Below are 14,195 nucleotides of genomic sequence, written 5' to 3' on the forward strand. Positions count from 1 at the left end.
TCCATCTCTGGAGATATTTAAGAGTAGGTTAGATAAATGTCTATCAGGGATGGTCTAGACAGTATTTGGTCCTGCCATGAGGGCAGGGGACTGGACTCGATGACCTCTCGAGGTCCCTTCCAGTCCTAGAGTCTATGAATTTGGTAATTCCTATAGGACAAAGTTCAAAAAATGTTCTACCTTTAAAATGGGTTTCTATAAAATTACATTACGAAGCCCATATGAAAGGGTTCTCCTCAGAACAAATAAGACAGGCAGCGATTACCAGAAGTAAAAACAAACAAACAAACAATCTCCTGAAAAAAGTAGTCACCATTACCAAAACTAAACAGGAACTAGAAAAGCAACTTTTCTAAAATTAACATGCTGCAAAACTGTTTGCATGTCAAATAAAGAACACCAGTATCTGCATAAGCCTATGGACCACTGGAATTTCTCATGGAAATCAATTATACAGACACGGGAAAAATTCCCTTTTATGTAGCAAACAGTGTCAGTAATTCACACTTTTAAACACCCGTAAGCTTCAAAGGAGGAGTGAACTCCATAGAATTTCCATCTCAGTTGCTTGGCTGCTTTTAGAAAACACCTTACTAAGGGATGAAAGAAACGCACTCAGTAGATCCTAGGACAGAAATAAATTTGAGAATGTTGACCTTTTCAAAATGGTACTTGAAACAGATCTTGTTCTAGGTTGCACTGGAGAAAGCTAAAGAAGTCAGATAGTTTGCACCAAAAAGGAGATACTCATTGTCTTCTGGAGAAGGTTCTTCAGCAATCTACCTTCCGTTAATTTCCTCAGACTCAAGAAGGATGTTGACACTGCATAGCACTTCAGAATCAAGGTACCACAAATCATAACCCTTTTGGATAGGCTCCTGAGATGGGTGCTAGAGAGGCAATAGGTTGCTTTTGTGAGGATGTAATGGAACTGGGTGATGACAATAGGGTCAGGTCCACAAACCAATTTATTGAGAGCCACACTGGGGCTGTGGAAATCAGTTTCATTTGGTCACTGATACTTTCTCAGGACCTTTGGAATAATGAAAGGAAAAAGGAAGGAACATATAGAGTTTGCTGTGATTTTCAGGAACAGTAAATCTATACATCCCTAAGACTAGTCAGATTCCTCTCCCCCCCACTCCAAGTCCAAAGATAAGAGAACTTACAGATGGAACGTATAAGCAAACATCTCTCTTATTTAGAGTTATCTACATTCTGCAAATCTGGTGTAATACTTGTGGACTGAGGTTCCGTTCTCCAGCATTTAAAGTGGAGTGGCTGATCTAGTCTGCTCCGACGCAGTGGATATTCACACACGAAAGCTCATGCTCCAAAACGTCTGTTAGTCTATAAGGTGCCACAGGACTCTCTGCTGCTTTTACAGATCCAGACTAACATGGCTACCCCTCTGATACTAGTCTGCTCTGAGACTGAAATCACCAGCATAGCATGTGTAGTGCTTTAACATCACAGAAAATCTTTTCTGCTCATTTCAAGATAAGCAATGTCTCCCTGAGCAGGGCTATACTTCATCTGCCATGAATAATGAGGTGAGCCATCACTGCGGCATTCGCTAAATGAAGAATGACCCAATTCTGTAAAATAGAAGATCTGAAGATGTTTCTGGCTCTTTGAACACTTGCTCTGCAAAGACATCTGGTTCACATGACATTTCTCACTACAGTGGCTCAATTCAGATCCAGCTGTTTGAAAAGATCAGCAAAGTTTAATCCATCAGGCACAATATTTTCCCAAAATTATCCAGAAGGGAGGGTTTCTTCTTCAGAAAATGTTCTTGGATCCACTGCAAGAAGACAGAAAGCCAGGATTTCCTGTGTAACAGAGACTAAGACATATAGGGCTGGTCTATACTACAAATTTAGGTCAGTTTAACTACATTGTTCTGTGCTGTGAAAAATGTCACACCATCTGCGATGTAGTTAAGCCAACCTAAGCTCCAGGGTAGACATTACTACGTCAACAGACAAATTGTTCCATAAACCTAGTTACCACCTCTCAGAAAGGTGGATTTACGACAGTGAAGGAAGAATCCCGTCCGTCACTGTAATAAGAGTCTAACAACAGCAGCACAGTTGCCTAGTGTAGACATAGCCTAAGTAAAAACAAGAAGACATTTAAGAGTCAAATGATTTGTTTGGTTACCTGATGAGGCTAAATAAGACGTTCTACCCACTATAAAAAATAAATGTCTGTTGGATTCCAGAGACAAATATATGTAGGTCACCTCCAGTATTGCAGAAAGATCCCAAAATAACTAAGTAGGGCCTGGAATGTTTATAGATGACTCAAAGATTTATGATAGAACTCTGATCAACTATGTGAGAATTATATTTTTATTTTTAATCTGGGTCTTTGGAAAAAAGACTTGGTTTTACCACCCAATACAGTGTACATGCTAGAGAACATTCCTGATAAAATGCTGCAAAATAAGGAAACTTTGGGGGCATGGAGATATCAAACTGAACATATTTGGTTGTTAATCTTACAAGATGTTGCAATAGATATATGGATGATCAGTCTTGCAGAGCTACAGATGCTTAAAAAAAAAATCTGTTGTACAAATATTATACACCAAAAAAAAAATTCCATCTTGAATTGCGCTGCAAAATGCAGTTTATGAATTTGAAAACAATAGAATCTACAGAGCGCTGAACAGTATTTAAAATCAAGCCATTACATTTTGGAGTGACTAAACAGAAACTAATCTCTTTTGATCCCCAATTGTGGGTACTGAATACTTTTGAAAACCCGGTCCTATATCTATCAGGCTAGCATAATCTTCTGAGGAACTTTTTTGGCTTTTGAAAACAAATGGGTATAACTCAGAAAACCTGTCTGTCTTTCTTTGCCTCAGGATAATACAAGATTAAATCTTCAACTGCTCTATCTGGGCCATTACCAAAATGTCCACTGCCTCTGAACTGCAGAGTCTGAATTTTCTTTTGATTGTTCTGAAACTCATATGCAAAGTCAGCATTCTTGAAAGTCAGCACTCCACTGGACACAGACATAATGATTAGTGATCCATTAGTGATTATCTTTGAAAAGTCAAAGATGGGAAAGATTCCAGAGGACGAGAAAAGGGAAAAATATAGTGCTCATCTATAAAGAAAGAAAGAAAGAAAGAAAGAAAGGACAACTCAGAAATTACAGACAAGTCAACTTAACTTCAGTATCCAGAAACATAATGGAGCAAATAATAAAGCAATCAATTTGCAAACACCTAGAAGATAATACCGTAATAAGTAAGAGTCACCATGGACTTGTCAAGAACAAATAACGTCAAACCAACCAAACAGCATTTTTTATAGGGTAACAAGCCTCGTGGATAAGGGTGAAGCAATAGATGTCGTATATCTTGACTTTAGTAAGGCTTTTGATACAGTCTTGCATGACCGTATCATAAACAAACTAAAGAAATATAACCTAGATGCAACTACAATAAGCCGGGTACACAACTGGCTGGAAAACCATTCCCAGAGAGTAATCATCATTGGTTCATAGTCAAGCTGGAAGGACATATCAAGTGGGATCCTACAGGGATCAGTTCTGAGTCTGATTCTGTTCAGTATAAGAACATAAGAATGGCCATACTGGGTTAGACCAAAGGTCCATCTACCCCAGTATTCCGTCTTCCAATGGTGGCTAATTCCAGGTGCCTCAAAGGAAATGAACAGAACAAGTAATCATCAAGTGATCCATCCCCTGTCACCCATTCCCAGTTTCTGGCAAACAGAGGCTAGGGACACCACCTCTGCCCATCCTGGCTAATAGCCATTGATGGACCTATACTCCGTGAATTTATCTAGTTCTTTTTTTAACCCTGTTACCGTCTTGGGCTTCACAATATCATCTGGCAAAGAGTTCCACAGGTTGACTACATTGTGTGAAGAATCTTTATCAATGATTTAAATAATGACAAAGAGTACACTTATAAAGTTTGTGGACAATGGGGTTGGGAGGGGGTTGCAAGTGCTTTGGAGGATAGGCTTTTAAGTCAAAATGATCTGGACAAACTGGAGAAATGGCATGAAGCAAACAGGATGAAATTCAATATGGAGAAATGCAAAGTACTCCACTTAGGAAGGAACACATACAAAATGGGAAATGACTGCTTAGGAAGGGGTTCTGAAGAAAGGGAGCTGGGGGTCATAGTGGATCATAAGCTAAATATGAGTCAATAGTGTAACACTGTTGCAAAAAAAAAGCAAACATCGTTCTGGGATGTATTAACGGGAGTGTTGTAAACAAGACACGAGAAGTAATTCTTCTGCTCTACTCCGCATTGATTAGGCCTCAGCTGGAGTACTATGTCCAGTTCTGGGGACTGCATTTCAGGAAAAATGTGGACAAATTGGAGAAAGTTCACAGAACAACAGCAAAAATTATGATAGGTCTAGAAAACATGACCTATGAGGGAAGATTGAAAACATTGGGTTTGTTTAGATTGGAGAAGAGAAGACTGAAGGGACATGCTGACAGTTTTCAAGTACATAAAAAGTTATCACAAGGAGGAGGGAGAAAAACTTCTCTCCTTAACCTCTGAGGATAGGACAAGAAGCAATGGGCTTAAACTGCAGCAAGCGCAGTTTAGGTTGGACGTCAGGAAAAAATTCCCAACTGTAAGGGTAGTTAAGCACTGGAATAAATTGCCTAGGGAGGTTGTAGAATCTCCCATCACTGGAGATTTTTAAGAGCAGGTTAGACACCTGTCAGGGATGGTCTAGACAATACTTCAGTCCACTGCAATCAAAGTAGGACTGCACTAGATGACCTATTAAGGTCCTTTCCAGTCCTGTGATTCTATGGTTCTATGACTCTATAGCACCAGTTTGAAAGTTAATAGTTAAAATGGCACCAACTTCCTTTTAAACTTTTTAACATTCTATTATGGGAGGACAGAGCCTTGTCAATATCTCTTAGCAAAATATTAAGAGTTCCAATTTTCTCCAAGCCATCCATCCCTGCGTAAAACATCTATTTTAACACTGCTTCTATCTTCCTTCCTGATCTGATAAAGAACCTACCTCTTCCAAGGGAGCATATGATTTTTTAGAGCACCCTTCAGTGAGGGATGTGATCCTGGTAAGGGAGCTCCAGATTTCTCTCTCTTCTCATTAGCGAGCTCATAACTATTTACCTGAGGATTGCATGCTTCATAGCTTACGTAACGCAAGCTTACTGCACACATCAAGTGATCCTTGCATCCCTCAAGTTCCTTGTGTGCCATCCTCTCATCTTCAGGGGCTTCCTGAAACTCCTCCCAATCTTCCCTGAAAGGGGTTCTGTGTGTTCACATTTCTCCCTCCTCCCATACCAGGGTCCCCCATTTCCCTCTCATATCAATAGCCCTCTGTGCACCCCCATTCCCACTTCCTATAATGCCCCCCTTATTTCTCATAGCAGAGGTTCTGTGTGCCCTCTATCACTCCTTATCAGGTACCCTCAACCTCCTGACCTGGGGTTTTGTGCTCATTTCCATTCCCCTTCCCCCACACCAGCATTCTCAATCTCCTCAAGCTTTACAGCACCATAACTTACTCCCTGTCCACACTGGCAAGGCACATACAGCACTGTATCTCCCTGACTACAGCGCTGGCTGTACTCCACCTCGGCCTGGGGAATAACGACTATAGCGCTGCTCTTGCAGCGCTGAGGTGCCAGTGTAAACAGTGATTAATCTTACTACGCTGTAACTGACCTCCGAACCTTTCCCATAATGCTTTTTAAGTAAAGATAAACACACGTTTTTGGATGATGCCTCTTCTTGTTGTTGTGAACTCGGGCTCCGGAGCTGCTATCTAAAAACAAACACAGCTACTGTTGCTCGGGCAGAGCAGGCAGAGGATTTCCTTTGAATGTTTGCTTTGAATAGAGAAGCAGCCCGAGGGAGGTCGGGTTCCCAGTTTGACAGCGCTTATCTGGTCTGAAGGCTAATTTGCATTAGTGAATAGAGGGGGGAAGGGTCGAAACTTTTTAAATGATTGTAAGGTTAGTGCTGTGTATCTCAATCCTTAGAACTTGCAATGGCAAGACTGAACGTGTCACCTCAAAAGATCCCCCTCTCTTATGTCTTCCCCATGCTCCCTGTCACACTCCACACTACCCCACTCTTTTGAAAAGCACATTGCAGCCACTTGAACACTGAGATAGCTGCCCATAATGCACCACTCCCAACACCGCTGCAAATGTGGCCACACTGCAGTGCTGGTAGCTGTCAGTGTGGCCACACTGCAGCTGCAAGTGTAGACAAACCCTAAGCAAGGTTTCAGTGCATCCCCTAATGTCCAAAGCCCTCAGCAGGGGTTCTGTGTATCTCCCCCATAGAAGGGTCACAGAATCATAAAATATCAGGGTTGAAAGGGATCTCTGGAGGTCATCTAGTCCAACCCTCTGCTCAATCAAATCCTCAGACAGATTTTTGCCCCCCATCCCTAAATATCCCCCTGAAGGATTGATCTCACAACCCTGGGTTTAGCAGGCCAATGCTCAAACCACTGAACTATCCCTCCTTCTCATTCTCCACCCATGGCGGGGACTAAGAAAATCTTCATCATGCCCTTCCCCCATGCAGGGAGGCTCTGCCTTCCCCCTGCCTCTCCTTCCTTTTTCCCCCTTACCAGGACTCCCCAATTTTCCCCTCACCTGTGGTTCTTTGTGCCCCATTCTCCACTCTCTCCATGCCAGGGGCTGTGTGCATGCTCCCATTCCTTTCTCCCCCAATTCTTCCTCCACTCCACTCCCCCAACATTATTCTGTCTGTCTGTCTGTGAGGGCAAATTCAGCTCTCAGTTACATTAGGGTGTCAACATGTAAAACTCTATTGGGAGGATGGGCAGAGATGAAAAAGGACCATTGCTATGCTGGAAGGTGCTAATGGAGCTATCAATCAGTTTGATCTAGACAACTGCAGAGTTGCTTGAGGCTGCGGCTGTGCTAAACAGTTGGCAGGGGCTTCGTGTGTCTCCCATTTTCCAATTTTCTCCAAAATTAATAAGGTTCTGGTACCGGTGCCTAGAATACTCCCTGATATTTTAGAATAGATTGGTAGAACCCTGCATGGATACTAAATTTGTATCTGCAAACGATCTGTGATCTGCAAACATGGCTCGTGGATATGAAGTGGATATCCGCAGATTTGCGGAGCTCTGTTGATTGGATGCAGTGTTCTAAGGGCATCCCTTTACATATGCTATGACAGACAGACACAGAAATGCTGTCAAGTTGAATGTAAGACCTCCATCAGCTCGGCCAATTAATCAGCTTTGGGGAGGAAATAAAATGAAAAATGACGTATATGCATATTTGCATCATATTTTCTATAAAAGAGCTAGAAAATAAACCCTTTGTTGGAGAAGATTTACAAGTAACTTACTAAACATTGAACTTTTCCTCTGAATAGGGAGCTGTGGAGGTACCCTTTCTGTGTGGATTAGGAAAAGTTTTACTGTTTTTTCTGACATCATCTAAAGAAAAAAATTCTTCTAGGAAAAGCTCAGGCACCTGCACCGCTTCAGGCTGAGTGAAAACGGGTGAATCTGTGTGCACCTGCAGCAGTAATCATCTCTCTCTTGATTGTTCCACTTGCCTGACACACAAGGAAGGAAGGACCCATTACTATGGATTACTAGAGCCGCCTGCCTAATATAGCTAGGAAAAATGTCTTTATTGCCATATTTCTGAAAAGATATACCTTTTCATTAGAGATTAAAGATATTAACAGAGATGCAATCTTCTTTTTTCCCCGGACAGATGCCAAAGAGCACATAGTCTGTAACTGTGTGGTACGTTATCACAAGATTTTCTTAAATTGCTAAGAAACAACAGTGCTGACATTTATAAAAACTAAAGGATATCAGAGAGAGTTAGATTTTACAATCCTTACTCATACAGATGAGCACTTACTTATATGAGTAACTTCACTTAAGTCACTAGCACAACTCATGTGACTAAGCATACAACTAATCCACATTGTATGACCTAGATAGTTCAGCAAAGTATAAGAGTATGACCACACTGCTGCTGAAAACGTGCCTCCCAGCCTGGGTAGACAGACTCATGCTAATTCAAGCAGAGCTAACAAATGCTGCAGCATCATAAGCAGCAATTTTGTTTAGCTACCCAAGTCCAAGCCTGTCCAAAGTCCTGGGTTTGAGTTTGGATGGCCAGCTAAAGTTGCCAGGCATGTAGCAATGCACACACTGTTATTTTTAGAGAGCTAGCATGAGTCTGTCTACCCAGGGTGGGAGATTAATTTCTAATTGCAGTGTAGATATAGCCTAACTATTCTCTCCCCAACTCAGACTGACCTGAAGAATAGATTCCCTGATGCTTCTGCTAATACGTGCATTAATTCCGCTCACTCTGCCTCTTGATGCTCTTTGGATAAAGTGAGTTTTAGATACTTACCTAACCACGTTGCAATGAGAACAGAGTCAATTCCATCTATGGGCTCACAGATTCGAGCCACTACTGGGTGAATCTGTTGTGACAGATAGTACTGAGTATCAACAGTAAGATTTTCTTGTTTTTGCAGCTGTTCTGGAGCATACGCTCTCTGGCTGGCACTCAGATTTGACCCATCCTAAGAAAGGGAACACACAAAACAAACCAAGAGAAAACAAATCAGTCATATGTGGGTTCGTGTTGAGGTTAGATGTTTCAACATTATAAAACTATGTTTTTAAAAAAGGGTGCAGTGGATTCCTTCCTTCAGCTATTTTATTTCATACAAATTCAAGAAATCTGAAGAAACAGGTTACTTTTGTTGCTGGCATTAGCTAGTAAATTCAAGAACATAAATCCAGCTTGTATTATTACAGCTTGTGTGTGCAAATCAGTAATAACAGACAGAGTAAACAGTCCCATCTGTCAATTCAGAAATACACAATGAAAATATACTGTTACCATCAGCCCAGTTAAAAGTATGCAGAGGGCAAACATTTTGAGATCACCTTATATTAAATCAGCATTATCACATTACAGTAATCGTTAGAGCAGCTTCCTAAGCGCTGTGGTGGATTCTCCATCACTGGTAATTTTTTTTTTTTTTTAATCAGATTGGATTATTTTTCTAGAAGATATGCTCATGTTCAAACAGGAAGTAATTCATGGCCTGTGTTACACAGGATGTCAGATGAGATGATCACAATGGTCCCTTCTGGCCTTATAATCAAATAATCTATTGTAACAAGCAGATACCAAATCACAGCCTTACATTAATGTACTAAAATAATCAGTGGTGCATCATCAAGGAACAGACAAAACACTAAGATGTAAATGGAGTTTGAGACTTGTGCTCTCTCTGTATTACAATAACCTCCCTCCTTCTCCTCTGCTTTGGCTCATGACTGGATTCACAGTAAAGAAACAACGGAAGAGATGGTCAGTCTGCCTCATTCCTTATGCCTTCAGTGCAGAGTATGAGGAGATCAGGAATACAGGCGTGGACCAATGAACACTTATTTGCAAGAATTCTCCAGTCTCAGGCCATGGAGTGCATGAATATCCACAGAGAGGGACCACACTTCTTGAAACACTTCAGTCACAATAAGGTATATAACTTCCCCTTCCCACTCAGACTCATGTGGGGAGGAAAGTTGTCTGACTGACAAGGACAAGAAAAGCCTGCTAGCAGCAAATATCTCCAGTGGCCAGTGATGGGACACTAGATGGGGAGAGCTCTGAGTTACTACAGAGAATGCTTTCCCATGTTTCCGACTGGTGGGTCTTGTCCACATACTCAAGGTTTAACTGATTTGCCATATTTGGGGTCAGGAAGGATTTTTTTTCCCTGGGTCAGATTGGCAGAGACTCAGTTTTTCAACTTCCTCTGCAGCATGGGCCACAAGTCACTTGCAGCTTTAAAGCAGTGTAAAAGGTGAATTCTTTGTAACTTGTAGTCTTTAAACCGTGATTTGAGGACTTCAGTAACTCAGCCAGAGGCTAGGGGTCTATTACAGGAGTGGCTAGGTGAAGTTCTGTGGCCTGCAATGCGCACGAGGTCAGACTAGATTATCATGATGGTCCCTCCTGACCTTGAAGTCTATGAATCAGAATGGAAGGAGGAATTAAGAGAGCAAGACTGAATCTATTTGGCTAAGAAGTTTATGCTAGGTTCTACACAGACAGGAATAAAAATGGGTTGATGGAGAAGAAACTTTCAGACACTAACACAGAGATAAGTAGCACCGCAGAGACAGTGTGATCAACCCAAAAGGGTTGAGCAACTTAAGAAACTCTTTGCAATCCTTCTTGTCAAAAGCATCATTCTGGAGTTCCAGAGAGCACAATGAGCCTTTCTTAAACAGAAAAAAATTGAAAACAGAGGCTGAAACAAGTTGGAATGAGAGGCTAAAATGCAGGTTGAAAATGGGGCTGGTGGGAGGGTAGAGAAAAATCTTGAGTTCCAAGAAATACAACATGCATTAAACCTGTAGAATACCACTCACAGGTCACGTGAACACTATGGAAAAAAGTGTATTTTTCACACACATAAGCTAATGTATGCCAAAACCTAAAGGTGAGTGTAAGTAGTGTGGGTTGATCTTTTTCTATTATTCAGTAACACCTGTTGTACTTCCGTAGACCAGGATTCTAACCCCTTAAACCATCGAGGAGCCATGCTCCAGGGCAGACAGCCACTATATTGGAATGAAGCACACAACTCTCATCCTGTGAAAGGAGATAAGGAATGGTCAGGAACATGAACAGCAGTTGGACACAGAAGTGAAGCAGCTAAAGGTACTCCAAGCTGGTCTCAGTCAGGTCAACAATAACTCTTGACTTTGTTTTCTCTGATCTTGTTCATTACCCTTGGTATCAGTGGCATTGGAGGAAATGCACGGAACAGATTCTTCTTCCAAGATAGAAGAAAGAGTGGTGGCCCACACCCCTCTTGATTAGAAAACAGGATACTTCCTGTTCCTGGAGATGGCCAAGAGATGACCTCTAGAAATCCCCATCTTTGGAATATGCTGTGGAGAACATGGCTGTCTAGCTCCCATTTGTAATCCTGTGAGAAGTGTGTGCTGAGAACATCAGCTGCAGTGTCCTGAATACCTGGGAGGTAGACTGCTGAAATTTGGATCTGATGAACCATGCATCAATTTTATAGTTTCATGGTTTCAGCACACAGGAATTATGGACATAGAACAGGCAAGATCTGTTGCCTGTCATGACCCTGACTGATTTGCCCCTGATGAGGGGCAGGAAATGAAAGCAAGTGTTCCTGACAATCCTGAGCTCCAACACATTAGTATGAAGACTGGTTTCTTGAGTTGTCCATCTCCCTTAGTGGTGAAGATACTGAGGTGGGCTCCCCATTCCCACAGCAATGCCTCTCTGTTGTTAAAGTCACTGATGCGGCTGGGCGACAACAAAGAACGTTTGCATCGACATTGAGTTGACCCTTCCACCAGTCTAAAAAGAGTTGCTCACTTGTAGAGGAACTGTCATCTTCTGTCTAAGGTCTCTAACCTGAGAATAGATCTTTCTGAGCCAACTCTGGAAGCAGCAGAGACATAACCTTGCATGATCGGTCACAAAACTGCCATGTGTCCCAATAGCTGAAAACAGTTCCTTATTGTGATTCCTGAGGCATGTTGCGCATATACTAAGAAGAAGGGCTCCCCTGAACTTTCTGTACTAGATCTGATAAGGTTACGAATCTGTCTAAGGCAAGGTACGGAAAGGCTATTAATGAGTCCAAATATGCCCCTATCAATTATATCCCCTCTACAAGAATGTGGACTTTTGAAATATTCAGCTGCAGACCTAACTCCTGGAACAGACCAAAGTCTGGGTGGATGACAGCACTACTTTGTAGGAACAGCCCTGGAGTAGCCAGTCATCGAGGTACAGGAAGATTAAGATTGCTTATTGTCAGAAGCAAGCAGCCATTATTGCCAGGACTTCCGAGAACACTCTGGGGGCCAAGTAAAGGCAAAAGGGAAATCCTGTCCTATAGTGAAGAGTAAGTATTTCCTGTGCAATGGATGTATCATGATATGGAAACAGGCATCTTGTAGGTCAAGAACCAAAAACCAAACCCCTTTCTCCAGTGAAGGAATTATAGCTGCCAGAGTCACCATTCTGAATTTTTGAGACTTTATGAACTTGTTTACAAGTCTTAGAACTAAGATCAGTCTCTATCCTCCATCCTTCTTTGGCACAAGAAAATAATTTGAGTAAAATCCCTTGCCCTTATGAGGAGGAGGAACCAACTCTATTGCTCCTAATCAAAGGAGAGAGTTCACCTGTCTCAATAAAAGCTTGTGGGAGGGGTCCCTGAAGAAGAATGGGGAAAGGAGGTGGGTGCAAGGGAGGGAATGATGTAAAATGGATGGTACAGCCTTAAGCTGATTCAGTTGTCTATAGTGATCTACCTCCAAGCATATAGGAAATAGGCAAGATGGTCTCCAAAACGAGGGGATCTGGGCTAATTCACGCAGCTGTAAATCCTGAGGTGTGGAATGGATTGAACCCTCAACCAACCCATCAAAACTGCTGCTTTGAAGATGGCTGGGTGGTCACGGAAAGCAGATGGCAGTTCTTTTTCTTTGAAATCTGTCTCTCTTTCTGAGGGATTCAGTGGATCTATGAAACCAAGAAAACTGAGCAGGAAACAATCTCCGGGCAGTCTGTGACCTACTAAACCTTTTTTTGATAAAGTTATTTTGTTGATAAATGCAAAGTAAAGCACATGGGAAAATATAATCCCAACTATAAATATAAAATGATGGAATCTAAATTAGCTGTTACCACTCAAGAAAGAGATCTTGGAGTCACTGTGGATAGTTCTCTGAAAACATCCACTCAATATGCAGCGACAATCAAAAAAGCAAACAGAATGTTGGGAATCATTAAGAAAGGGATAGATAATAAGATGGAAAATATCATATTGCCTCTAAATAAATCCATGGTACATCCACATCTTGAATACCGCATGCAGATGTGGTCACCACATCTCAAAGAATATATATTGGAACTGGAAGGGGTTCAGAGAAGAGCAACAAAAATTGTTAGTGGTATGAAATGGCTTCCATATGAAGAGAGACTAATAAGACTGGGACTTTTCAGCTTGAAAAAAAGAGACAACTAAGGGGGCATATGACTGAGGTCTATAAAATCATGACTGGTATAAAGAAAGTAAACAAGGAAGTGCTATTTACTCCTCATAACACAAGAACTAGAGGGTCACCAAATGAAATTAATAAGCAACAGGTTTAAAACAAACAAAAGGAAGTATTTCTATGCACAGTCAACCTGTGGAACTGTTTGCCAGAAGATGTCGCGAAGGCCAACACTATAATAGGGTTCAAAACAGAACTAGATCAGTTCACGGAGAGTAGGCCCATCAATGGCTATTAGCCAGGATGGGCAGGGATGGTGTCCCTAGCCTCTGTTTGCTAGAAGCTGGGGAATGAATGACAGCGAATGGCTCACTTGATGATTACGTGTTCTGTTCATTCCTTCTGGGGCACCTGGCATTGGCCACTGCTGGAAGACAGGATACTGGGCTAGATGGACCTTTGGTCTGACCCAGTATGGACATTCTTATGTTCTTATTTGTAGGTGTATGTATGCCCATGGATCATAAAGTAGCCATAGAGTACGCAAAGACTCATATGTGGTTTCTGAGAAGAATTTACAACTATCTAAGGGGAAGTCCTCTACCGTGTTCTGTATGTCTCAAGGAAAGCCCGAGATATAGAGCCACAATGCCCTGCACATAACCAGTGCCATAGAGATGAACCTGGCAGCAGTGCCAACAGCATCTAGGGATGCTTGAAGAGCAGCTGTGGCCACCAACTGGCCCTCTGAGATGATGGACGGGAATTGCTCCCCATGTTCTTGTGGCAAATGGTCAATAAAAGCTATGAATCAGTTATAATTTGTAAAGTTATATTTGGCCATGACCACTTCATAATTCACAATCCTAAACTGCCGAGCTGCTGACGAACAGGACCTTTGCCCAAAGAGACCCAGCCTTTTCTGGTTCTTGTCATATGGGGTAGACTTAGAGAAGCACTGCCTACCTGACTCATTTACCATATCCACCACCAGGGAGCTAGGTGGAGGGTGGAAGAACAAAAAGTCAGAATCTTTAGAGGCAACAGCAAGGGGGGCTCCTAGCTGCAAGTTCCTGCCAGGCTGGGAATGGACAGGAC

The 14,195-nt window shown here is 42.0% G+C and overlaps 1 protein-coding gene across 3 annotated transcripts in view; it reads right to left on the minus strand.

Annotated features, from left to right (window-relative positions):
* POLA1 (DNA polymerase alpha 1, catalytic subunit) overlaps positions 1-14,195 on the minus strand; it is a 360,332-nt gene that overhangs the window by 179,035 nt on the left and 167,102 nt on the right. For all 3 annotated transcript variants that reach the window (XM_032772417.2, XM_032772418.2, XM_032772415.2), the window contains one exon: positions 8,434-8,608. In XM_032772417.2, the coding sequence (XP_032628308.1) occupies positions 8,434-8,608 (175 nt within the window). The remainder of the gene's footprint in view (positions 1-8,433; positions 8,609-14,195) is intronic.

This window comes from Chelonoidis abingdonii, chromosome 1, assembly GCF_003597395.2.
Source record: "Chelonoidis abingdonii isolate Lonesome George chromosome 1, CheloAbing_2.0, whole genome shotgun sequence".
Lineage (NCBI taxonomy): Eukaryota > Metazoa > Chordata > Testudines > Testudinidae > Chelonoidis > Chelonoidis abingdonii.